At 34.8% G+C, this 27,352-nt stretch overlaps 1 protein-coding gene across 8 annotated transcripts in view; it reads left to right on the forward strand.

Moving 5' to 3' along the window:
- Positions 1–27,352, forward strand: part of DLG1 (discs large MAGUK scaffold protein 1) — a 257,721-nt gene that overhangs the window by 155,853 nt on the left and 74,516 nt on the right. For all 8 annotated transcript variants that reach the window (XM_045812516.2, XM_045812515.2, XM_045812517.2 and 5 more), the window contains 6 exons: positions 2,217–2,341; positions 4,562–4,731; positions 6,248–6,384; positions 10,800–10,944; positions 22,882–23,002; positions 26,915–27,071. In XM_045812516.2, coding sequence (XP_045668472.2) covers positions 2,217–2,341; positions 4,562–4,731; positions 6,248–6,384; positions 10,800–10,944; positions 22,882–23,002; positions 26,915–27,071 — 855 coding nt within the window. The remainder of the gene's footprint in view (positions 1–2,216; positions 2,342–4,561; positions 4,732–6,247; positions 6,385–10,799; positions 10,945–22,881; positions 23,003–26,914; positions 27,072–27,352) is intronic.

The following is a 27,352-nucleotide window of genomic DNA, read 5'->3' on the forward strand; positions in this document are numbered from 1 at the left end:
GCTCTTTCATATAGAATTCAAGGGAAAAGATCTTTCAAAAACAGAACCATGTAATATTAGTTTCTTTTATAAGTATACGTATTATAAAACTACCCATGCTATTTTTAGAACATGTTGCTTTTCTTTAATAACTTTTTTTTGAAAAAGAAACTTTAAAGTAGTTTTAGATTTACAGAAAAGTTACACCAAAAGTTTACATTTATCCTGGCCTCAGTTAACATCTTACATTACTAGACTACATTTGTTTCAACTAAAGAACCAATACTGGCATATTATTATTAACTAAAGTCTATACTTTATTGGATTTCCTTAGTTCTTATGTTTTTCTCTTTCAGAATCCCTTCCAGAATACCACACTACACTTAGTTACCATGTCTCCTTACGCTCCTCTAGTCTAACAGTTTCTCAGATTTTTGTTTTTAAGTTTTATTTTTATTTTTCATATAAAGCATTATTAAAGTATTTCATATGCTAGTAATATGCTTATTGTTAACAGTTTTCTTTTTTAGCAAAATGGTAACTATAGTTCTAGTAGACAAGATCCTACTGAGAATTTATGGGAAAATTTCTGACTGGGAATCCCCAGTCAGAAAATAGTTTAAGTGTACGATTTAGATGTGTAAATTTCCTTGTAATATTTACCCCTTAAGAATATCTACATTCAAATGATGATGTATTTCAGTAATGCCACCTCCTCTGACAAGCATTTTTGAGAAATAAAGTGTTTCACAGAAGTAAATTTCCTAAGTAACTGTCTAAGACTGAAATCCTAGATAATTAGATTTGTCTATATGTGAAGCCAGAGTGGTCTCTAAGTGCAAATAGACCTGACAGGGTCTTTTACATGTATACCAGATCTTTACTGCCCACTACCTGAATTTGGGTTACTAAGATGGATGAATAACTCTCAGGTAAGCACAATATTAATGTAGCACACATATTTTAATGTGGTATTTTTTATTTAGGTTTTTTCCAGCAATATTGAGATATAATTGACATGTAATTCTAACTTTATCTTATTCATTTTGCATTCTTTCCCAGTGCCTTTTAAAGTTATTTAGTTAGGACTGGACATTGTTTTCTCACTTACTAAAAATCTTGAGTTCCAGGAATTGGAGAGATGTTGTTAAAGGATACAAACTTGCAACTAGAAGATGAATTAATTTCTGGAGATTTAATGCACAGCATAGTGATTATAGTCAACAAGACTATATTATTTACTTAAAAATTGCTAAGAGACTAGATCTTAAATGGTCTCACCACAGAAAGAAATGACAGTTATGTAACATGATAGAGATGTTAGCTAAAGCAGGATTATAATCATATTGCAATATATAAATATGTCAGATCAACACATTGTACACCTTAAATTTATACAATGTTATATGTAAATTATATCTCAATTTTTTAAAAAGCAAAGAAAAAGAATTTGAGTACCTTAGTGACTTGGTAACATCACACAACCATTGATACTATTAATCATATTCTAGTAACTCTTATTAATAAAAAAATTATTAAAATAGAATTTTAGGACCCATCATAGTAGATGGCATATTTAAGCTATTTAATATTAAGTTATCAGTTCAGATGTATCTGTTTGAGTTGCCTGAAGGCCACAGTTAGAACATTTTTGCAAAAATAAACAAATTTTTAATACCATTGCTTAGAACAATTGTCCAAGGATGATGACTTAACAGATATAATTTGGTCATTTTAAAGTCAGCTGGTGGCAAGATTAGTAAAAGAAAAGCACCATCCCCTACCCCGTTTTTAAAAAGGTGAAATAATGTTACTTTTACCTACTCAGAAATAATTGCAACAGGAAGATCACTTCACTTTTTTCTCTTAGGAGACATTTGCCTTACCAAACATGAGTGAGATACATTCTAAAAGAAAGAGACCTAACAGTGACACCTCTGCAGAGGGGTGACTGATCCAAGGGCAAATTGCACATACTTTAAAAGAAAGAACCATAATAGACTATACTTCAAAAGTACTTAGTACCTACTCAGAAGGAATGCCTTTGAATTCTTCATAGAGAAGAAAGAGCTTTCCTTATATTTCTTAATTCAGAATCTTCATATCCCCTACATATACACCTTTATGTATATGTTCCCTGTGATAGTACAGTTTCTAGGTTCTAAAATGACAGGAACCTATCAATAAAGGTAATTCTTACTCAGGCTCAATTTTTTTTTTTTTTCCTTTATCCCCAGGGAAATTCAGGGCTTGGTTTCAGCATTGCAGGAGGTACAGACAACCCACACATTGGAGATGACTCAAGTATTTTCATTACCAAAATTATTGCAGGGGGAGCAGCTGCCCAAGATGGAAGATTACGGTACATTTTGCATTTTATGTTATGATGCTGAATACACTTTGTATATTTTTCTTTAGGCAGATTGAACAAGGCATCAATACAAATAAACACTATCATAATAACCAACATAAGGCAGATGCTTAAATAACAAATGAATGAAATAATTGTGCTCTAAGCATTGTTTCCTCTTTTCATTTAGGAATTTAGTTTTATCTCAGATATTATAACATGTTGAATAATAAATTTGATCGATGGTTTTAAATGTGAGCAAATTTGGGGTGCCTCGGTGGCTTAGTTGTTAAGCATCTGCCTTCGGCTCAGGTCATGATCCCAGCGTCCTGGGATGGAAGCCCGCGTCAGGCTCCCTGCTCAGCAGGAAGCCTGCTTCTCCCTCTCCAGCTCCCCCTGCTTGTGTTCCCTCTCTTGCTGTTTCTCTCTGTCAAATAGATAAATCAAATATTTTTTTAAAAAATGTGAGCAAATTTATAGAAATCATAGAATTCCCTTTGTATTTTTAAATATATTCACAAAATGTTTTCCATTTATTTCCTGGGTAGGAAACATATATATAAACTTAGGTTACAAGAGATGGTATATATCTGAGTTTATATCCCATACCACCAAAAGTAAAAAGTAAAGTTTATGCAAACTCTTGTTTAAATTCAGTGTTGCATTGTAGAAGATATCTTTAGCATACTTTGTTGTTTCCTTGGGCCATAGATTATGGCACTTTTCCTGTTCCCTTGTTTGTTGGTTTTTAATTATTTATTTATATATATATATATACTTATATACATATAAATATACATATATAGTAACAGTCATAAGTTTTAGAACTAAGGATTTTTATATGGTCTGTTAAAAATAACATCTGGGGGCGCCTGGGTGGCTGTCGTTGAGCATCTGCCTTCGGCTCAGGGCGTGATCCCAGCATTCTGGGATCGAGCCCCGCATCAGGCTCCCTGCTCAGCGGGAAGCCTGCTTCTCCCTCTCCCGCTCCCCCTGCTTATGTTCCCTCTCTCGCTGCCTCTCTCTCTGTCAAATAACTAACTAAAATCTTTAAAAATAATAATAATAACATCTGATTTTAAGGCTGTTGTTACCTTCTGCAGCTCTTCAGTTTCTAAACTTCTCACTGGATATGATAGGTGATAGATTAATTAAATCAGTTGGGTAAAAATTAATAATTTGACCATTCATGTAAATGCATACATTTACTTCCCGATTCTGTTACTGACTTTTTATTTGTGCTTATGTGAAAATTAATGTGTCCCATTTATTTCACTGAAGAACATACCTTTAATACTTACTCTAATATATCACTGTCTTTGCATACAGAGTTTTTTTCCTCTTAAAGCTAATTACAGAGAAGCTTATCAGGATGAATTTTAGTATTTTAATCATCTTTTGTTCTCCTTTCCTGCCCAATTTCAGATGATTTTCCCCCCCAATGGAATGCTGTGCAATTTAAGCTGAGGCCAGAGCTGTGGGGGAAAATTAGAACTAGAACAAATCAAACTTTAAAAAAAATATATTATTGTGTCAAATTAAATTATTTACATGAGAAACCTTTTAATTAAATGATATAATCTCTAGCTTCATATAAATTCGAAGAAATAACTTTATTTTTTTAAATGTATCTAGTTTGAAAAAGCAAGTCAAAAAATTATTTTTGGATATATCAGTAATTATCCTAGTTTTGCCACCGCTGTCTCTGTAACCTTAAACTATAATTATTTAGTCTGAACCTCCATTTTCTTTGAGTCACAGCTCCGTCCGTCAGTCATTATTTGAACTCTTTTTGCCTCAATTTCTCCATTTGTGAATATAAATATATAACCACCTTACAGGTTGTTGTAAGGGTTAAAACACTAAAAGAAGTACCTGGCATGTGGTTATTGCTAAATAAATACTAAAATGCTGAATAAATAAAACAGTGTCTTAATGCTTACACATAATAAGCATACAAGAAACATGCAAATTGTAGCTGTCTTTATTATTTAATATTTTTATGTGATAATCTGTTATTTGCACTGTTTCTTTTGCTGTCCCTTGGAAAATATTTGTATTTATTTATATGAGTATTTGATGTGGTAGAATTTAACATGAAGTTTCTTCATGTATATTTTCTTTAGTAAATAATTCTCTTTACCTTAAAAATGAAAATGACAAATTGTCAAAGTGAAAATTTGCCATTTTGATATTTAACTTTTATTTTTAATATTTTGGGTTTTTTCTCAGGGTCAATGACTGTATATTGCGAGTAAATGAAGTAGATGTTCGTGATGTGACACATAGCAAAGCAGTTGAAGCATTGAAAGAAGCAGGGTCTATCGTACGCTTGTACGTAAAAAGACGGAAACCGGTATCAGAAAAAATAATGGAAATAAAGCTCATTAAAGGTCCTAAAGGTATGGGGTTTCCTGGGTAGCTCAGTTGGTTAAGTCTGCCTTGGGCTCAGGTCATGACCCTGAGTCCTAGGATTGAGCCCCACATCGGGGTCCCTGTCAGCAGAGAGTCTACTTCTCCTGTGCCCTTCACCCCACTCATGTGCTCTCTCTCTGTCAAATAAATAAATAAAAGCTTAAAAAAGGTCCTAAAGATATGAAATAATCAAACTAAGACAAATTATTAAGTAAGAAATTACTGAGATAAATGTAGCTATCAACTTGTTTATTACACACATTCTAAGATTAACCGTACTGGTAACCTACAGAACGTGTGTGAATTTTTAGAATTTCTCTATTATAATTTCTGCTGATTTTTGTAAGTAGTTTCTGCTTAAGCACTTCTAAGTCATGTCTAGTGTTGCTATTAACTTGTAATCATCGATCTACAAAGTACATTTAAATGCAGATACACAGGCTAAGTTAAAAAAGGAAAATATTTATGAGTGTGTCATTAGTAGTTACATCTGCAATGAGGACAGTTAATATTTGATTTCTGAATTTTGAAAACATTGATGGGATTGAGGATAAATGGAAATATTGATTCTAATTTGTAGCTTCATGGAAGAAGTAGTAGTCCAACAAATGAAAAAAGGAGTAGAGAGCTACAAATTTGTCTAGTTTTGAAGCTATGGGATTTATGAATTACAGAAATTCTTTATTTAAAAAATTCATAGAAGGGCGTGTGGGTGGTACAGTCAGTTAAGCATCCAGCTCTTGGTTTCAGCTCAGGTCCTGATCTCAGGATTGTGAGATATCCTGCCCATGCTGGGCTCTGGGCTCAGGGCAGAGTCTACTTAAAACTCTCTCTCACTCTCCCTCTGCCCCTTTCCACCTCTACCACCCCGTCCTCCTACAATCGAGCTTTCTCTGTCTAAAATAAATAAATCTTTAAAAAAAATAAAAGTAATTCATAGAACATTGGGAAAAGAACAAAATTATCCACATTTCTGAAGCCTATTAGTTCTGCCCACTACCAAAATTTTATTATTTTTCTCAATTGTTTTAATCTTGTGAAGGTATTAGAAGTGTTAGAAGCGCAATCATGATGGCAACAAAAGTGAAACATAATTTTGTAATGCCTCTTTGAAACAAACAAATGGGTTTACAAAAAGACTTTAAGAAGTAACCTGGGGGCGGGGAAGGAGCTTATTTGTAACTATAGGAACACCTATATATATAATTGTCTACCAGCTAGAAGGCAAATACGTAAGACTTAAAAAGTAGGCAAATAGAGACACCTGGGTGGCTCGGTCACTTGAGCATCCAACTCTTGATCTCAGATCAGATCTTGATCTCAGGGTTGTGAGTTTGAGCCCCCTTATATTAAAAAAAAAAAAAAAAAAAGGCAAGTAGGTTCTTTTGTGTTTTAAAAAAGACATGAATGTGATGAGACAATTACCTTCTAGTTTTCAACCATTTCTTTGGACTTAAATTTACGTTAAATGATGAAATTTCAAAACTAGTGTTTTCCAAACAGGTCTTGGGTTCAGCATTGCTGGAGGTGTTGGAAATCAACATATTCCTGGGGATAATAGCATCTATGTAACCAAAATAATTGAAGGAGGTGCAGCACATAAAGACGGTAAACTTCAGATTGGAGATAAACTTTTAGCAGTGAGTATAAGAAATCTGTTCTTTTAAAAATCATTTTGATGTCTTCTCCCTTTTTTTTAAAGCAAATTTCTACTTCCCAAAAATGTTTAAACAATATTTAAATGAGTGAATACTAATCTTGCTTTAATCAAAACCTGAAAAATGATTCTTGGTATTATCTTATTAGCCCTTTTTTTCCCCCTCTACTAGCTTCCCTCTCTTTTTCTTTTTTTCTCCTTTTCTTTTTTGTTGAAGGGTTAGGGAGAGTTGGATACACAGAAATGTTTAAACAGTATCAGCTTTGACTTTCTTTTCCCTTTATTTTTTAAGTTAATTATAGTATAATGAAAACTGTTAACGTCATTACCCAACCCAAAACTAGAATATCAACAATTTGTGTTTTTTATTCTTTTGCTTTTTAAAAATTGTGTAATCATGTACATATACCTAAATATTTTAATATTAATTTGTCCTGAAAATTTTTAAAGGCTGTTGTGCTGAATGTAGTCTTTTAATACTTTCTTTTTATTCATCCATATTGTTGCCTAGAGCTAAAATATATTCATTTCACCTCTACATAATATGCTGTTCTGTACTATACTGCAGTTTATTTGTCCAGTCTTCATCAATAACTGTCCTAGTCTATGTTCCCTGGAAAAAATACCTGAAGAAAAGCTACTGTGCTAAGGTTTTATTGGGAGGTGTAATATCAGAAGCTTAGAGTGAGTGAAAATGAAAAGTGAGGCAGAGAATAAGGGAAAGTCAACACAAGCTATTATGTTTCTGAGCTGGCCATAATTTCATAAGAAAATACCGCTAATTTCCTGTCATATAGGATAGTCTTCCAGGCAAGTGATGTGACATTATTAAACTTTAGATCCAACCATCCAAGGAAAAGAAAGGATTTATCTCACTGTCTCTTTGGTAGAGTCTACCCCATGGAGCTAACTGTTCCAAATTTCTGGACTGTTACTCAGCTCCTCTGGGCAAATGCTAGGGAAGCCAGCTCCCATACTCCTTGGCGTAGCACTTCCTCTGAACTCAGAAGTGGTAGAAAGAACCAGAGCCTCAGTGATCTACACAGATCAGACACAGGCTTTTGACATGTTACAGCTCTCACTCTATGGAGTAACACATCAGCCATGCCCGAGCACAGCCCTTACCCTAGAAGAGATTGAAAGAGCTGATAACGGCTGGAGACAGGGTGAGAGAAGCAGTAGCCAGGACTCTCCAGTAAGCACACAGCCAAAGCCTAGTAGACAGGTAGGCTCCAGCAAATCTGAAAAGGCACATAAACTAGGTCTGATATAGTGGGGTGTTGGGTTATTTCCTTTTTTTTTTTTTTTTTTTTCAGTAGTATGAATAACTCTGCCAGAGAGAGCTGCTGCGTATTCTGGTGAACATGTACATACAAGCGTTTCATTTAAGTATTTATCCTAAGCAGTGGTCATGGAATATCCTCTTAGTAACATTATAGCAAAAACATATTGTTTTCTAAACCAGTTATAAAAATGTACACTTCTATCAGCAATATATAAATGATTTCTTTGTTGTACATGCTGGCCAGTACTGCTTATTGCTGCAGCAAGGAGATAGACTGTTTTCGAGTTAATAATGGGGAAGAGGAAAGAGCTGACTTGGAATGCTTTTCTGCACACACACACTGGTTGAAAACAGCCTTCTTTCTCCACTGAGTTTCTCATTTGTACTTTTTAATTTCTTAGATACTGTGTTTTCTTTTATGGTTTTTCCAGAATCAGTTTTAGTGGTTGGGAAGCCAGCAATGTCTGCTGATTGACCATTTAGTAAGGCTTTGGTTGCCATAATTCCACTGAAATTATCGAATTTTTAGTTCTCATTTTAATTGACTTATCAGGCATTCAACACAGTTTCCTCCTTCAGACGCTTTTTCCAATTTACTTAATAGTTACCCTCTTTCTTGGTATTCCTCATATCTCACTAGTCTTTCCTTCTCATTCTCCCTTTTGGTGCATCTTCTCCCTAATCTCTAAACATTGAGGTGAGACAGGACTTGGTCCTTGTACATTTTTTCTTCTTTTTGATAGGTGGTCAAATAATGTACTGTCTCATTGCACATGATAGGCATAAGTATTGTTTTCTGACTTCAGTTTTACTTTTACACACATACACATATATTTTGTGCTTGGCTGAAATATAAAAATTTTTCAGAGTGGTTCTTGGTAAAACAGTTGAAAAGCCCTAGGAGATTTCATCTAGTCTCCTTTCATATGCCTCAAGAGTCATGTCAAATTTAATATATCTAAAAATGAACTTCTGAGTTTCATCCTACGCCCCACCCACCACCCTCAAATCCTATTCCTTGCACAGTCTTCACATCTCATGAAATGAGAACTTCATCCTTCTATTTGCCCAGGTCTAAAACTTCAGGATCATTCTCCTTCATACTCCTTATTGAATCCCTTAGCAAATCTTGTCAGCTCTTTTATCTGTTACTAATGCTGCTTAAGAAAACACAAGAATTAGTGGCTAAAACAACAACAATATTTATTTACACTTCTGTAATTTGGGTAGGATTTAGCCAGGACAGTCTGTCTGTTCTGCATAATGTCACCTGGTAGCTGAGCTAGAGCCAGGAATCGACTTCCAAGTTCACTCATAACTTTGCACACAAGTTGGGTTGGCTGTCAAGTGAGAGCTCAGCTGGAGCTGTAAGCCGGTTGTCTCCCCACATGACTATGTTAGGCTTCTCACAGGATGGTGACCAGGTTACAAGAGGGACATGCCAGAAACACAGGCTCCACTGTGTGGCATTTATCAGTCCTCTCTTTGCATCATAATTATTAATGCATCATTGACTAAAGCAAGTTACGTAGCCAAGCAAGGTTCACTGTAGGAAGGGATTTTTACAGGGGTGTGAATACCAAGATGCACGGCTCACTGCAGGCCACCAAAGGAACAGTATACCACAGCTGTGTACTTCAAAATGCAGGCAGTCCTTCACTGTACCTCGTAGTGTGGGACCATAAAAATGACCATGTGGCTGAAACCCTGCAAAGCAGTATTAATAATTGGTGGTGCAAGTTAATGATTGTTTGTGACCTTTAAAAATTTCTGTCAGAACATGAAAAACTCTCTGTCAATTATACAGGTACAAATTAGGGAAATGAAAAATATACTAAAATGAGTATTTGTTTAGTACATTGTAATTTTAAAACATTAGGAACATTTTTGGTGTTTTATGTCTTTGCAAAAAAAAAAAATTACCAAAAAGAAGAGCAAAATTAACCTAAAGCTAGCAGAAGGAAGCAAATAATTAAGATTAGAGCAGAAGTTAATGAAATAGGTAATAGGAAAACCAGAGAGAAGATAAACCAATACTTGGTACTTTGGAAAGGTGGACAAAATTGACAAACCTTAGCTAGACTGATCAAGAAACAAAGAAGACTCAAATTTTTAAAAGTAGGAATTAAAGAGGGGACATAAGGAAATACTTTTATTTATGAACAGTTATATGCCAACATATTAGATAATTTAGATGAAATGAACAAATGTCTGGAAAGCCACCACTACCACTTTTATTCAGACTGTACTGAAGAGTGTAGCCAGGAAACTAAAAAGACATTCAGATTGGGAAGGAAAAAGTAAAAATTGGTAGATTACATCTACAAATACAGTTTTACTTGTATAAAGAAAATCCTAAGGAACTTACTGATGGAACTAGTAAGTTTAGCAATGTCATAGGATATATATCACTACCTAAAAATCAATTCTGTTTCTATAACAGGAGATAGATGAACGGCTAATAAATAACTGAAAAAAGTCTCGACTATTAAATAGTGAAAGTAAAAACTTAAATAGTAATGTATAAATTGAAACATGCTTTTTTATAAATTGATACTGTTCCATGTTGGAAAAGGCCTGAGTAGATGGGATGACACACTCATATTCTATGGTAGTGAGTATAAGTTTACTGAAGTCATTTATTTAGAACAGTTTAAATATCTGTTAATATTGAAATGGCTTAATAAATTATGATATAACCACACAATGGTGTACTGTGCAACAGTTTTTTAATTCTATGTGTCCCAACATGGAAAGATCTCTTAGATACCTTATATTAAAAATCCAATTGCAGAATAAAAACTTAAAATAGTCTCATTTTCTTTAAAAAAATCTAAAATATACTTACATATATTCATAAATACCTAAGAGTAGAAGGACTAGGCTTGGGGATTGGGAGGAATAGGCACTGGAATTAAGATTGGCTATTCCATTAACACACATAAACAGCTTCCTGATGTGATAGACAGTAAAATTGGGGTTTTCTTTTCATATACCTTTATATTCCTTAAATCACTTCTGCTTTTTCCCTGTGTTTTGGTATAATTGTTTATAACCAAAAAAGCAGAAAGGTAATGAAAATGTCCTAAATGTCTTTTGGGATTTTCTTTTAGGTCAATAGTGTGTGTTTGGAAGAAGTTACTCATGAAGAAGCAGTAACTGCCTTAAAGAACACGTCTGATTTTGTTTATTTGAAAGTGGCAAAACCCACAAGTATGTATATGAATGATGGCTATGTACCACCTGATATCACCAACTGTAAGTCTGTTTGCTTAAATCTATCTTATTTCCCTATTTTTAAATATTTTAAAAACTATATTAAGCATTTTAACCTAATAGTTTTTAAAAACCAAATTTAAATCAGAATCTTGATAGTAAGAAGTGATGTGTCCTTTTTCAAAGTTTTACATAGATAACAGTCACCAAAGGTATTTGCAAGTAATGCACATTCTTGTTTTGTTCTAATAGTTTTGGGATGTAGCACAGAAATTTACTTTAACAAGCAGTTCTTTAAAACCATGGTAATCTTGAGGTTTCTGATGCTGCTAGTTCATGGACTACACTTTAAGAAATACTAATATTAAATATTTCTAAAATTTGGGCTTTTCTATGCTCTGTTATGTGAGCACAGATATTATTTTTGTACAAGCTCCTAGTGTATTACCTAACTGTATTTGTATACAGTACGATTGTGTTGCCGAGAAATGAACTGTTACAAAAAGTACTAATGTAATTTTAAGTTTCCTGTTGGATTTTCAGTTTCTTTTTTAATGTACAAGCTGGGATAAGATTTAAATAATGTGTTTGTGTTTGTTGACAAATTGAAGTTTTATTTCTTTGGTGCACTGAGTTGATATTAGAAGCACCTGTGCATACCAAAGATCTTATATGTACTCTCTGTAGTCTGCTTTTCCAGGTCTTCCTCATTTAAATTGTAGAGTTTTAGAGATATTTGTGGTTTTATAAATGGCAAGGTTCCAGTTTTAAAACTTCAGAGTTCATTACTGTCATTAATCATTATAAGTTAAATATAAATTATATTTTGAAATGAATATACTATTGTCCAGTGATAAATCTTCATTATCTGCCCATTGCTTTATTAATTACTCAAGTATAACCGAAATTTTTAAAATAGCATTCAGTCTCTTTAATGGAGAGGGATGATGTCTTTTTTTTTTTTTTTTAATACTTCATTTGTGTCAGAACAGAACTTTGCTACTTGTTTAAAATTCTCACATACAGTTGGTCTTACACATGAACTTTCTATAAGGGCTTTATGTATTTTTATTTGTGATTAGACATGCAAATTCACTAATAAGCTATTTTATGCACCAGTGTAAATACCAGTCTTATTTATTTATTATGCTGCTTTATCTGTTCGAGACAACGATGCATGTTTGTAACAGTTGTTCCATGAACTGAGAATTGATGTCCTGATTATGACCAAATACACAAACAGCCAGGGTGCTTCTTATATGTTGAACTGAAAAAAAAGTTGTCATTTTTTAATTGAATTATCCCTTTTATACATACTAATATGACATATGAAAAATGGAAGAGCTAGTCCTAAAGAGTAATAATTAAATAATGATTTATTGTTTTCGTTATAGGCATAGATATAATCTTCCTTTTTTTCATCTGTTGAACTAATAGAACACTGTGAAAAAGTTGTCCCTTGCTAGTTCAGCTCTTTCATAAGGTTCTATTTCCATTCCCCTCTTTTCTTAGGCGACTACAATTACAAATTTTGTTATATACGTCAGCCCACGTTCATACAACATAGGCTGTTCATATGTCATTTATCTGTATGTTTTTTAAAAAAGCGTTTGTGATTCAGGCCACCTAGGTGGCTCAGTTGATTAAACATCCAATCTTGGATGCTCAGGTCATGATCTCAGGGTCTTGAAATCCAGCCCTGCATCAGACTCAACGCTCAGGGCAGAATCTGCTTGAGATCCTCTCCCCTCCCCCACATGCACACGCTTTCTCTCTCTCTCTCTCTCTCTAATATAAATAAATAAATAAATAAAATCTTTCTTTCAAACAGGGATTTGTAATTAAAAACTTTTTACAGGAGTGCCTGGGTGGCTCAGTCAGTTAAGCGTCTGTCTTCTGCTCAGGTCATGATCCCAGGGTCCTGGGATCCAGCCCAGCATTCAGCTCTCTGCTCAGCGGGGAGCCTGCTTCTCCCTCTCCCTCTGCCTGCTGCTATGTCTACTTGTGATCTCTCTCTGTCAAGTAAATAAAATCTTTAAAATAATAAAGAAATAAAAATAATTAAAAACGTTTTACAGAAATTATTTTTACCTATCACCTTTTCTGAAGCCCTTGCCATCAGACTCTCCAGCTTACTACCTATCCCTTATGTTGTCATTTAGTGTCCTCCTCATCAGTCTGGCTTTAATCGCTGAAGATTTTAGTGTCAAGCCCATTGTCCTTGCTACTACTATTCATGTTGTTATTCTTAGTGATGTCCAGCCAAAATTCACACTGATGATTTATTCAACAGTCTTGGCCTCTTTGTTTCTTGATCTTTTTCTTCCTAACTATCCTACCCTCACTCCACCTCAAATACATGCTTCCATATAATAATTTAGATCTTATCATCATTAGGGCACCTGGGTGGCTCAGTTGGTTAAGCGTAGAACTCTTGATTTTGACTCAGGTCATGTTCTCAGGGTTGTAGGATCAAGCCCTAAGTCAGGCTCTATGCTCAGTGGGAAGTCGACTTGAGATTCTATGCTCAGTGGGAAGTCGACTTGAGATTCTCTCTCTCCCTCTACCTCTGCCCCTCCCCAGGCCCATGTACTCTCTTCTCTCTCCCTCTCTCTTTCTCTCTCTCTGTCTCTAATAATAAATCTTTAGATCTTTTCATTATCAGTGTCTTCACCACCTCAATTCTTTGACTGGATACCTCAGTTCATTTATCCTTATTCTGACAATTCATCCTCATTTTGACCTTCCATCCTTTGACACTACAACTTCATTGCCCTCTTGTGTCTCCATTTGTCTAAGTTTTTTAGCTTAACTTCCGTGATTTGTCATGATACTCTCTTCCTTGCACATATCTTCTATTCCCTTGCCCCCACTGCTACTTCTCCCCCTCCCTTGACAGAATTCCAGCCAAGGTTCAACCTGCTGTCTTCCTTCATTCCTGCTCCCTAAAAAGCAGAACATGACTGGAGAGAAGTGCAAAACTAGTTTAAATTATGACCATAAATTTCAGATGGGGTCATACTCTTGTGGTTGTAACCAAAATATAGATGGTAACCAAAATAGGGTACCCAGGAATAAAAGTAAGTTTCTTATTGAAAGGAAAAAAAAGTCCATTAGATCTAACAGAGAACATAGTTTCTCTGCTGACATTAGAATGCTCATTCTGGTGCATTGTGTGTCTTCTCACTTTTAATTTATATTCTTTTCAGCTGGAAGGCCTCATTGAACTTCTGACTTGGTCACTGATCTCTTTCCACTTTCTCTTCAAGTATTTCTAACTTGCTTCTCTTCCAAACCTTGGAGGGCTTGGATCATTAACCTTAATACCTAAGGATTAAAAAATTAGGCTCCCTTCCTTTATAGTTCTCTGGGGAATCTTTTCACTTAGGATTTGGGGTATAGGAAATAACATTGTTTTATCTGATCCTTCTTTGGGGCTGTCATTCCTTTGATAAGAACATTAATTTTTAGTTCCTGTTGTGTTGAGATACTGTGCCTTACAGGTAAGAATGACTCTTCCAGAAAAGATCCATTGAATAAAGACACAGTCTGGCTATAGCAGGGGGAAAAGTACCTTTTCTGGTTTGGGCAGTTGACTGAATTTCTTGTCCAGTTGTATTTTGTTGTCATTGTTCCAACCAAAGTTAATGTGGCAAAGAAATTTGAGTCAAAAATAAGTAAACGCTAGACTTTAAAAGGCCGGTGATTTACAGAGGTTCGCATAAGTATCTGTTGCTTTGGAGCAACATGCCAGTTCCCTTAAAAATCACAGATGTTCTTGCTTATCACCCAGGAAAGACTTTGGACTTTGAAAGTCAGGAGCCATGGTAGAAAGCACCTTGACTGGAATGCAGAAGAGCATCTTATATATGAACTAGACGGAAAACAGTTACTGTTGGACACTGCAAACCTATAAAATGAAAGCTACACTAAACTTTCAAGCCCTATACTATCAATAGACATTGTAACCTTTTCCTTTTTGTATGATTAAAGAGAGAGAGATGTACACATGCTGATAGAGCATACATTTTTTCCAGTACGCCATGATTTCATTTATTAGCAGCTGTCTTTTACAGAGGTCACTTCACTCCTTTTGCCTCTCAAGCTACTATAATAATTTGAACTAATGATCCTTGCATTTTTGTACTCCTAATGTGTGTTATAATGCTTTGTGCATAGAAGACCGTTTATAGTGAAAGAGACTGATGGTTAAGTTATACATATTACAGCTAAATTTTGAAATGCTTTGTAACTTTATCATAAAGCCTCAGGAAGTTCAATATTACATTCAGTGTGTTTTGATAATGATGCAATAGTTCAGATGTGTTGTGTTTTTAAAAGCTACAACTGAAATATGTTGCTTACCTGAGTAAGGAATAGCTTTATAATTTTCTCTCCTTTTTTTTTTTTTTTAAGAGAGAGAGAGAGCACACAAGTGCAAATAGGTGAGGGGCAGAGGGAGAGAGAGACTCTTAAGCAGACACCATGTTTAGCATGGAGCCTGACATAGGGCTTGATCTCATGACCCTGAGATCATGACCTGAGCCAATTCAAGAATCAGGCACTTAACCTACTGAGCCACTCAGGCACCCCTATAATTTTCTGTTCTTGGCTCTCACTAGAATTACAATCTGTCTATGACATTTACTATTAAAAGGAACCAAGAGATAGTTTTTGCTTATTTTTTATTTTTCCTTTTTACCAGGTTTCCATTCTTTCATGGGTACATTTAAAAAAAAAACAATTATAGGGGTTCCTGGGTGGCTCAGTTGGTTAAGTGTCCAACTCTTGATTTCTTTTCTTTTTTTTTTTAAAGATTTTATTTATTTATTTGACAGAGAGACAGCCAGCAAGAGAGGAACACAAGCAGGGGGAGTGGGAGAGGAAGAAGCAGGCTCCCAGCGGAGGAGCCTGATGCGGGACTCGATCCCAGAACGCTGGAATCACGCCCTGAGCTGAAGGCAGATGATTAATGACTGAGCCACCCAGGCGCCCCTCAACTCTTGATTTCAACTCAGGTCATGATCTCAGGTCGTGGGATCGAGCCCCACATTGGGCTCTGTGCCTATTGAGGAGTCAGCTTGCAGTTCTCTTCCTTTCCTTCTGCCTCACCCCCGCTCATGTACATGCCTATACTCTCTCTCTCTTTAAAATAAATAACTCTTGTTTTAAAAAAGCGTAATTATAAATTGGGTTGACAGATCTGAGCTGGTGTCAGGGCATAGAGGTTTTTCTTAATAGATTTTATATTTTAGAGCAATTTCAGATTATCAGCAGAATTAAGCAGAAAGTACAGAAATTTCTCATACTACCTGACCCATCCATGCATAGCCTCCTCTATTATCAACATCCCCCACCAGAGTGATACATTTGTTACAACTGATGAACCTACATTGCCACATCTTACCCAAAGCTCACAGTTTACCTTAGGTTTCACTTTTAATTATACATTCTATGGATTTGGACAAATACATAATGATCTGTATCTACCATCACAGAATCATACATAGTAGTTTCACTTACTTAAAAATCCTGTGTTCTGCCTGTTCTTTTCTCTCCTGTAACCTGTAGCAACCACTGATCTTTTTACTATTACCATAGTTTGGCCTTTTCCAGAATGTTATATAGCTTGTATCATACAATATGTAGCCTTTTGAGGTTGGCTTCTTTCACATAGTGATATGCATCTAAGGTTTCCCGTATCTTTTCATGGCTTGGTAGCTCCTTTCGTTTTAGTGCTGCATAACTCTTTGGGTGTACCACAGTTTATTTAACCATTCACCAAAGGAAGAACATCTTGGTTTCTTAGAAATTTTGGAAATTATGAATACAGCTGCTTTAAATATCTGTGAGCAGGTTTATATGTGGACGTAAGTTTTCATCTCCTTTTAGTGAATACCAAGGAACATGATGGCTGGATCATATGGTAAGAATATGTTTAGTTTTATAAGAAGTGGCCCAGCTGTCTTCCAAATTGACTGTACTCCAGCCATATAGTATGAGAGTTCCTGTTGTTTCACAGTCTCACCAGCATTTGATGTTATCATTGTTTGGTATCTTGGCCATTCTAATAAATAAATAAATTAATTAGCATTTTCCTATTGACATACGGTGCGGAGTGCCTTTTCATATACTCATTCACCATCTCTGGTCTTTTGTGAGGTGTCTGTTAAGGGTCTTTGGCACACATTGAAATCGAGTTGTTTGTTTTCTTACTGTTGAGTTTAAGAGTTCTTTGTATACTTTGGCCAACAGTCATTTATCAGGTATGTCTTTTGCAAATATTTTTCTCCCAGTCTGTGACTGGTCTTTTAATTTTTTAGACAGTGTCTTTTTCAGAGCAGAAACATTGTAATGAAATCTAGCTTTTTTAAATTCTTTTTTTCATGGATTCTGCCTTTGGTGTTGTATCTAAGAGGTCATTGCCACATCCAGAGTTATCTAGATTTTCTCCTATATTATCTTCTATGAGTCTTATAGTTTTGTGTTTCACATCCAGGTCTGTGATCCATTTTGAGTTAATTTTGTAAGGTTTATGTCTAGATTCATTTTTTTTTCTTTTGCATGTGGATGTCCAGTTGTTTCAACACCATTTGTTGAAAAGACTGTCTTTGCTCCATTATATTGTCTTTGTTCCTCTGTCAAAAATCAGTTGACTATATTTATATAGGTATGCTTTTGGACTCTCTATTCTGTTCCTTTTATCTATTTTTATGTTCTTTTTCCAATACCACACTGTCTTGATTACTCTAGCTTTATAGGAAATCATGAACTCAGGGAGTCTTAGTCTCTAACTTTATTCTTCAATATTGTGCTGTCTTTTGTGGGTCTTTTGCCTCTCCGTATAAACTTTAGGATTACTTAGACAATATCTACAAAATAACTTATTGGTATTTTGGTTGGGATTGTATTGAATCTGTAGATCAAGTTGAAAAGAACTAATTATCTTGATAATATTGAGTCTTCCTACCATGAACATGGAATATCTATTTATTTATTTAGCTCTTCTTTGATATCTTTCATCAGAATTCTGTTGTTTTTTTCACATAGATCTTCTATACATTTTATTAAGTTTATACTTAAGTATATAATTTTCGGGGGTGCTGATATAAATGGTATTGTCTTTTTAATTTCAAATTCCACTTGTTCATTGCTGTTATATGGGAAAGCAGTAGACTCTTTTTGGCAATTGACTTTTATATATTAACCGTGTATCCTGCAAACTTGCTATGAATGCTAATTAATTCCAGGAGGTTTTTTTTGTCCGTTCTTTCAGATTTTCTACATAAATGATCATAACATCTTCAAAGAGTTCTATTATTTCTTTCTCAATGTATATACCTTTATTTCCTTTTCTTGTCTTACCACATTAGCCAGGACATTCTTCACTTGTTCCTGTTCTTAGTGGTAAAGCTTCAAGTTTCTATTAAGTTTGTAGATACTCTTTTTAACAAGTTGATGATACTCCCTTCTGTTCCTAGTTTACTGAGAGTTTATATCATAAATTGATACTGGGTTTTATCAAGTGCTTTTTCTGCATCCATTGATATGATCATGCGACCTTTCTTCTTTAGCCTGTTGATGTGATAAATCATATTAATTGATTTTCAAATGTTGAACCAGCTTTGCGTACCTGGGATAAATCCCATATGCTTGTGGTTTACAGTCCTTTTTATACATTGCTAGATTTGATTTGCCTATAGTCTGTTGATTTTCCCATCTATGTTCATGAAAGATATTGTTCTATAGGTTTTTTTTCTTGTTATTTCTTTGGTTCTGTTTGGGGTAATGCTGACTTCATAGAATGAGTTAGGAAGCATTTCCTTGGCTTCTGTCTGCTGGAAAAGATTATAGGGACTTGGTATAATTTCTTCCTTAAATATTTGTTTGGTAGAACTCATCAGTGAACCTAGCTGGGCCTGGTGGATTCTGTTTTGGAAGGCTATCAATTATTGATTCAGTTTCTTTAATATATATAGGCTGTTTCGATTGTCTATTTTGTGTGTTTGGGTTTTGGGAGATTGTGTCTTTCAAGGAATTGGTCCATTTCATCTAGGTTATCAAATTTGTAGGCATAGAGCTGTTACTAGTATTTCTTTATTATCCTTTTAATGTCCATGGGCTCTGTCATGATGGCCCCTCTTTCATTTCTGATATTAATAATTTGTCTTCTCTTTTTTTTCTTAGTTAGCTTGGCTAGAGGCTTACCAATTTCATTGATCTTTTCAAAGAAGCAGCTTTTGGTCTTACTGATTTTCTCTGTTGATTTCCTGTTTTTTAATTTCATTGATTTCTGCTCTGTTTTCTTCTTATTTTAATTTGCTCTTCTTTTTTAGTTTCATAAGGTAGAAGCTAAGATGATTCATTTTAGATTTATAGTATTGAATGCATTCACTATAAATTTCCCTCTTAGCACTGCTTTCACTGTATCCCACAACTTTGGTACATCGTGTTTTCATTTTCACTTACTTCAAAATATTTTTTGATTTCTCTGGAATTTTTTTGATCCATATATTATTTAATCCCTACATATTTTGAGATTCTTCGGCTATCATTTTGTTACTGATTTCTTTTTATTCCATTGTGATCTGAGAGCAGACATTGTATCATTTATTTTTTTTAATTTGTTAAGATGTATTTTATGGCCCAGGATGTGGTCTGTCTTGGTGAATGTTCCATGTGAGCTTAAGAAGAATGTATATTCTGTTGTTGGATGGAGTAGTCTGTAGGTATACATTATATCCTGTTGATTAATGATATTGTTGAGTTCAACTATGTCCTTATTGATTTTCTGCCTCCTGTATCTGTCCATTTATAATAAAAGAGTGTGGATCTATCTGTTTCTCATTGGCCTCACATAGCTTGACACTATTGTGAGATGCGTGCATGTTAAGGATTATTATGTCCTCTTGGAGAATTGACCCTTTTGTCATTATGTAATGCCTTTCTTTATCACTCATAAATTATTTTGAGTCTTCTCTGTCTGGAGTTAATGTAATTACTCCCACTTCCTTTTAATTAATGTTGGAATTGTAATATCTTTCTCTCCATCCCTTTACTTTTCATCTGTATGTGCCTTTATAAAGTGACTTTCTTATAGACAGTATATAATTGGGTCTTGTTTTTGATTCACTCTGATAATCTCAGTCTTCTAAGTGGTACATTTAGACCATCGATGTTCATAGTTATAATTGATGTAGTTGGATTAATATCTTTTACATTTGTTACTGTTTTCTATTTGTTGCTCTTGTTTCGGTATTTGTCATCCACTCTTTTTCTGTCTTTTACAGTTTTAGTCAAACATTTTATTCCATTTTCTCTCTTTCCTTAACAGTTATAATCTCATTTTACTTTTTTTCAGTGTTTGCCCTAGAGTTTGTAATATACGTATCAACTAATTCAAGTCCACTAACACTATACAATTTCACAGGTAGCGTAAGTACCTTAAAATAATCCTAATTCCTCTCTCCCATCCCTTGTGCCATTGCTGACATTCATTTCACTTATGCATATACACATATATATACATAAGCAAATATAGTTGAATACACTGTTGCTACTATTAGTTTCTGAGGAGAAGTAAGATGTAAGTCTTATCCTTGTACCTCTATCAGTATAGTGGGTTTTTTCCCTGTGACTTCTTTTAAGATTCCTCTCCTTCCCCCCCACCCTTTTTTCCCTCTAGTTTGAAAAGGGTATTTCTACACATAATTTTCTTGGCATTTAACCTAATTGGTGTTTCATGAGCTTCCTAGATCTATGGTTTGATGTGTGATGTTAATTTAGGGGATTTCTTAGTCATTATTGTTTCAAGTATTTCTTCCATTCTTTCTCTCCTTCTAGATTTGGTATTCCCATTTCATGTATGTTACACCTTTTGTAGCTGTCTCACCATTCTTGGATATTTTGTTTTGGGTTTCTTTTGTTTCATTCTTTTTTTTTCTTTGCTTTTCAGTGTTAGTGGTTGCTGTTGAGATATCCTCAAGTTCAGAGATTCTTTTCTCAGCTATTGCCAGGCTACTAATAAGCCCATCAAACGCATTCTTCATTTCTGTTAACAGTGTTTTTGATGTCTAGTATTTCATTCTGTTTCTCTTAGAATTCCCATCTCTCTGCTTACATTGCTCATCTGTTTTTGCAGACTGTCTACTTTATCCACTAGAGCCATTAGCATATTAATCATTGTGGTTTTTTAAAGATTTATTTATCTTAGAAAGAGACAGCAGGGGGGAGGGGCAGAGGGAGAGGGAGAGAGAGTCTTTTTTTTTTTTTTTTTTAAAGATTTTATTTATTTATTTGACAGAGATAGAGACAGCCAGCGAGAGAGGAAACACAAGCAGGGGGGAGTAGGAGAGGAAGAAGCAGGCTCATAGCAGAGGAGCCTGATGTGGGGCTCGATCCCGTAACCACGGGATCACGCCCTGAGCCGAAGGCAGATGCTCAACTGCTGTGCCACCCAGGCGCCCCAGGGAGAGAAAGTCTTAAGCAGACTCCACACTGAGCACCAGCCCGATGTGGGGCTCGATCTCCTGATGCTGAGATCACGACCTGAGCCAAAACCAAGAGTTGGACACTTAACTGAATGTGCCACCCAGGCACCCCTAATCATTGTTGTTCTAAATTCCTGGCCTGATATTCCAACATCGCTGCTATTATCTGAGTCTGTTCTGATGCTTGCTCTGTCTCTTCCAACTGTGTTTTTGCTTTTTATTATGTCTTATAATTTTTTCCTGATAACCAGGCATGATGTACTGGGTAAAAGGAACTGCTGTAAATAGGCCATTAGTAATGTGACAATAAGGTGTTGGGGAGGGAAAGTGTTCCTGGTCCTGTGATCAGGTCTCAAGTCTTTTAGTGAGTTTGCACCTTTAGAATGTAAGCTACACAGTGCTTCTCAGTTTTCTCGCTTCCTCCCTTAGATGGGATAGGATGACTAGAGTGGACTGGAGTTGATTATTTCCCTTACCGGTCACTGGTCTCTGATAAAACCCAAGCAGGTTAGGCTTTGATAGTTTCTCCTGAGGGCAGACTCTTATTAAAAACAGAATGTTCTTGTGTATTTCAAAATGGTTTGTTTTCCCTTCCTCCTATCAGTAACACAAGGAGATTTTTCTCCACTATTCACTATGAGAGCCTGGTAGAGATCCAGGGAGTAAAACTCACAAATGTTTGGGCTCCCCCAATAACAGGGTCCCCCAGGAGTGTTTTTACTGGCCCATACTGAACCTCCAGCAATTTGCCAGTTACAGTTCAGGTTCCTCTACCCCAGTACTAGCTTCCACAGAGGTTTCTGCTCTGGCAAGTTACAATTCTCTGTATTTGTCTACCATTTTCTCCAACTTGGGGGGCAGTAGTTTGCCCTGTCGTCACCCTTAGCTTAAGGATTTAAGAAGAGTTGTTGATTTTTTAGTTTGTTTAGTGTTTTAGTTGTTGTTAAAGCAAAGAGCGATGACTTCCAAGCTTCTTATATGCCAAACTGGAAGCCAGAAGTCCCTTAATTTATTGTAAAATTTTGTTGAGCATAATCTTTTTGAGCATATTTTTAAGCTTTTGGTTTTCATTATTCATCATTAAATTTTAAGTAATAGAAATTTTTTTAAACTTAACCTGCAAAATGACTTCTCAGAAAAATTAAGTTACTGTACTTTAGATTTTGTATTATAGTCTTTTCTAGGACAGTCTTTTAAATGACCTTTCCTATACTGTGCAAATCAGTTAATGTAAAACTCCTTTTTAGTTCTGTTTTCTCAAGAGAAACCAAATGGTATAAGTTTGCTTTACTGATCTGAATATCTATACTAGTTTTAACCTGGAAACTTGAGCTTGTCTAATTTTTTACCTGGTAAGTCTTTTCTACCAACTTACATAAATAAGTGGGTATGAGTTATACATTAACTAACCTTGAAATTGATAATTCACATATGCAGTACTGAATGGCTCATTTCACTTAAAGTGTTTTTTACTTTCTTTCTTTTGAAGCTTCTTCTCAACCTATTGATAACCATGTTAGCCCATCTTCCTACTTGGGCCATACACCAGCATCACCAGCCAGATACTCACCTGTTTCAAAAGCAATGCTTGGAGATGATGAAATTACGAGGTAAGGAACTGAACATTTGTCCTTCTTAAATAAAGCCGACTGTTAGGAGTTATAATCAGCCAAGTAACATAGCCACAATTTTCAGCAATAAAAGATTTTACTGACAGATAATGAACTTAAATCTTAATTTTTTCATTGGAGGGTTCATTGAAGAGGCTGAAATATAAAAATATTTTATATTCCAAATAAATCACTTCCCTTTTTAAAAACATTACTTTTATCTCAGGAATGGTTAATTGTGCTTAGAAATTAACATAGGTAAAACTGAGTTAAGAATATACATATGTATATTTTAAAACTCACTTTTCACATTTTCCTCTTTAATATATATCATAAAATTTGTATAACGATCATTTGATTCATGTTTAGAATTCAACAAGCGATATTTTCTTTACTTAATATGTGTCCTTGATATCCTCACTTCTAAAATTTACCTTGATCTGACTTTACTGTTTTAAATAAAGTTTGTAAATTAACTGTCTTTTTATTCCCAAAGAACTCTTTAAGTAAGTGCGAAAAAAATAAGTGAAAAGTATTTTAGATCTCTTTCACATTATTTAATATAGTAATAAGACGTTATGTTTATACAGATTGCTTTATAATTTGTACAAGTATTTCATAACATTTGACGTTAAATGTTTGCTGATTAACGTCTATTTTATGTTTTTATTAATTGCATTATTGTTGGCATTATTATTTTTGAGCTTTCATCACTGTAATAATTCTTGTCAGACTCCTGACTCTAGGCAGTGATCTCTTTAAGGTGAGAAAGGAAAGAATATTCATCTATGCCCTTTTTGTCAAGAGTTAGCAATATTGAAAATTTAATTTATAAATATGTGCTCAGGCATTGTGTTTGGAGTGAAAATAGAAAAAACAGTGTTTGTGGTTATCTCTTTGTGATATGAATTTTCAAGGCTGTTAGTCTTTAGGCTATGCTCCTATACTGATCTGTCATGGCTTTGTTGTTGTTTTCTAATAGTGCCAATTTATAGAAGTAAAGAAGAAAAATAGTTAATGGCTTATTTGGTCTTTAATTTCTGCATATTTTTCAAACTAAAAAATAGGTTATATTGGTGTCTTGATTGCTGTTCCACATCTTTTTTCATTATATATCTTTTCTCTAGAATATTGTATTGGACTTTTTTAGTAATACACAAGTCTACCTGTTTTCTTTACCCTTCTGTGAAAATCAGGTAGTTGATTACTGCATATGCCTTCCTAAAACGTGTTTTATCACTCCCTTTTGATAATTACACGACTTTGTCCAGATATAAAGTACAAAAATCTTTACCCTCACATTAGAATTTCTCCACAGTTTGACCCTAAGCAATCTTTCAGAGGTTATCTCACATGACCAATTTTAAAAATGGGAAAGAGGGCGCCTGGGTGGCTCAGTTGGTTAAGCATCTGCCTTCAGCTCAGGTCATGATCTCAGGGTAGTCCTGGGATCCAGCCTTGGGTCGGGCTGCCTGCTCAACAGGGGAGCCTGCTTCTCCCTCTCCCTCTGCCCCTGCTCATGTGCTCTCCCGCTCACTCACTCTGTCTCTCAAATAAATAAGTAAAATCTTTAAAAAATAAAAAAAATAAAATAAATAAAAAAGGAAAAGAAAAGAAATCCCAACGTACAGGATGATGATTCTAAAGTTTATTTTTAACAGCTTTGACATGTGATCCACATATCATACACTTCTCCCATTTAAAATGTAAACTCAGTGATTTTTGGCATATTACATTATTAATTTTTTTAAATGTGCGATTCAGTGACATTAATTGCATTCACAGTGTTAGGCAATCATCACCACTACCTATTTCCAGAACCTTTTTGCCCCCTCAAACAAACTGTAGCCATTAAGCGATAATTCCCATCTCTCTCCTCCCAGTCCCTGGTGACCTCTAGTTTAGTGTACTCTGTGTCCTATGCATTTTCCTGTTCTAGATTGTTCGTATAAGTGTAATCTTAAAATTCTTTTGTGTCTGACTTCTTTCATTTAGCATAACGTGTTCAAGATTCATCCATGTTGTAGCATATATCAAAACTTCATCCCTGGGGTGCCTGGGTGGCTCAGTCAGTTAAGCGTCTGCCTTTGGCCCAGGTCATGATCCCAGGGTCCTGGGATTGAGCCCTACATCAAGCTCCCTGCTTAGCAGGGAGCCTACTCTCCCTCTCCCTCTGCCTGCCGCTCCCACGCTTGTGTGTGCTCTCTCTCTCTGTCAAATAAATAAAATCTTAAAAACAAAAACAAAAAAACTTCATTCCTTTTGGCTGAATAATATTCCATTATGTGTATATACCACATTTTATTTATCCATTCATCTGTTGATGGACACTTGGGTTGTTTCCACCTTTTGGGTATTGAGGATAATGCTCTGATAAACATTGGCTTGGAGCGCCTGGTTGGCTCAGTCAGTTAAGCGTCTGCCTTCAGCTCAGGTCATGATCCCTGGGTCCTGGGATCAAGCCCCACATCGGGCTCCTGGCTCAGCGGGGAGCCTGCTTCTCCCTTGCCTTCTGCCTCTCCCCCCACTCATGCTCTCTCTCTCTCTCTGTATCTCAAATGAATAAATAAAATATTTAAAAAAACAACAACATTGGCTTGCACGTATCTGCTTGCATCCTTGTTTTCACTTCCTTTGGATATATACTGAGGAGTGGAATTGCCGAGTCGCACAGTCAATGTATGTTTACATTTATGAGGAACCATTTGTTTTTTATAGCAACCATGCCATTTTACATTCCCACCATCAATATATGAGGCTTCCAGTTTCTCCACATCCTCACGAACACTTGTTTTTTCTGTTCTGTTTTTTTTTTTTATAGCCATTGTAGTAGGTGGGATGTATCTTGTGATTTTATGCATTTCTCCAATGATTAATGATGTTGAACATCTTTTCGTGTGCTTATGTCATTTGAAGAATCAGAATTTATTTTCCTCTGAGATACTGTTGGATTTTAGCAGAGTATTTTGAATTATTATTTATATAAAACTAATGTATATATGTGTGGCTTTTTGCTTCATACATATATATTTTTTTCTTTTTAAGTTTTTATTTTAATTCCAGTTAGTTAACATACAGTATAATATTAGTTCCAGGTGTAGAATATAGTGATTCATCACTTACAAACAACACCCAGTGCTCATCACAAGTCCTTAATACCCATCACCCATTTAACCCATCCTCCCTCCCACCTCCTCCATATATGTTTTAAAGTAGTAGAAACCTTAAACTATTAGTCTATCATCTAACAGTGAAATAAAACATCAATATAGTGAAACCTATTGTGCCCTGATCTTACCATGCCTCTCCTACACTGCCTCACCAAGTGAACTGTCTTCCTGAATTTGGATTTATTATTCCATTTTTTCTTTTATATATGTGTATATGTGTTTAATATTTCCCAAACAATTTATTATTTGGTTTTACTATTTTTGACAAGAAAATATAATTTTATTAACCGTGTAAGTGAACTGGCAAAGCTGATTAATGATGAAAACCTCTCTATGACTAGAAAATGCCAGTTTAGATTTTTATCAAATAGTTAAGATTATTCCACATTATATGGAAGGATCCCTAAAATATCTTGAGTAGGTTCTTTATGTCATTACTTTTTTTAATTACCACATTTTTTTCTCCTTTTTGTTTTAGTTTCATGTGTGTTTTGAACAAAAATCTTTGGTTTTTAACATGAGTTTTTTGCTTTTATTTAAAATTAGAATTTTTCCTTTTAATGTCTAAGCCTAATTTGTAGGCTTAGAATCTCTACTGTTTGTCTTCAAAACCTTTTTAACTTTCATCTAGCTTTCTTTATAGTTTAATAATATAAGACTTATCAATAGAGAATTTTCACTGATAAAATGTCAAGTTGTGTATAAAATTTCTAAGGTGTTCAATACTTTTCTAATTTTTTAGGGAACCTAGAAAAGTTGTTCTTCATCGTGGCTCAACAGGCCTTGGTTTCAACATTGTAGGAGGTGAAGATGGAGAAGGAATATTTATCTCCTTTATTTTGGCTGGAGGACCTGCTGATCTTAGTGGAGAGCTCAGAAAAGGAGATCGTATTATATCGGTAGGATATGTTAATCAAAATAATGTTTTTATTATTATAACTATGACCTGTTATTAAATGTTTTGTTTTGTTTTTTTTACATCCTAAAGTTATGGGAGATATTTTGGTTATTTTCTTACCATTTTGCAACTTAATTGTAGGATTTCAGTGTTGTCAGAGAACGTGTTTTCTTTTGATATTTGACTTACCTGTAAAGGGATCTGTCTTTATAAATGTGCTTGAAGAAAGTATATATTTTCTATTTGTTGACTGCAAGGTTATCTGTATGTTAACTAACCTTG

Source organism: Ursus americanus, chromosome 4, assembly GCF_024610735.1.
Source record: "Ursus americanus isolate L20-20 chromosome 4, mUrsAme1.1.p, whole genome shotgun sequence".
NCBI lineage: Eukaryota > Metazoa > Chordata > Mammalia > Carnivora > Ursidae > Ursus > Ursus americanus.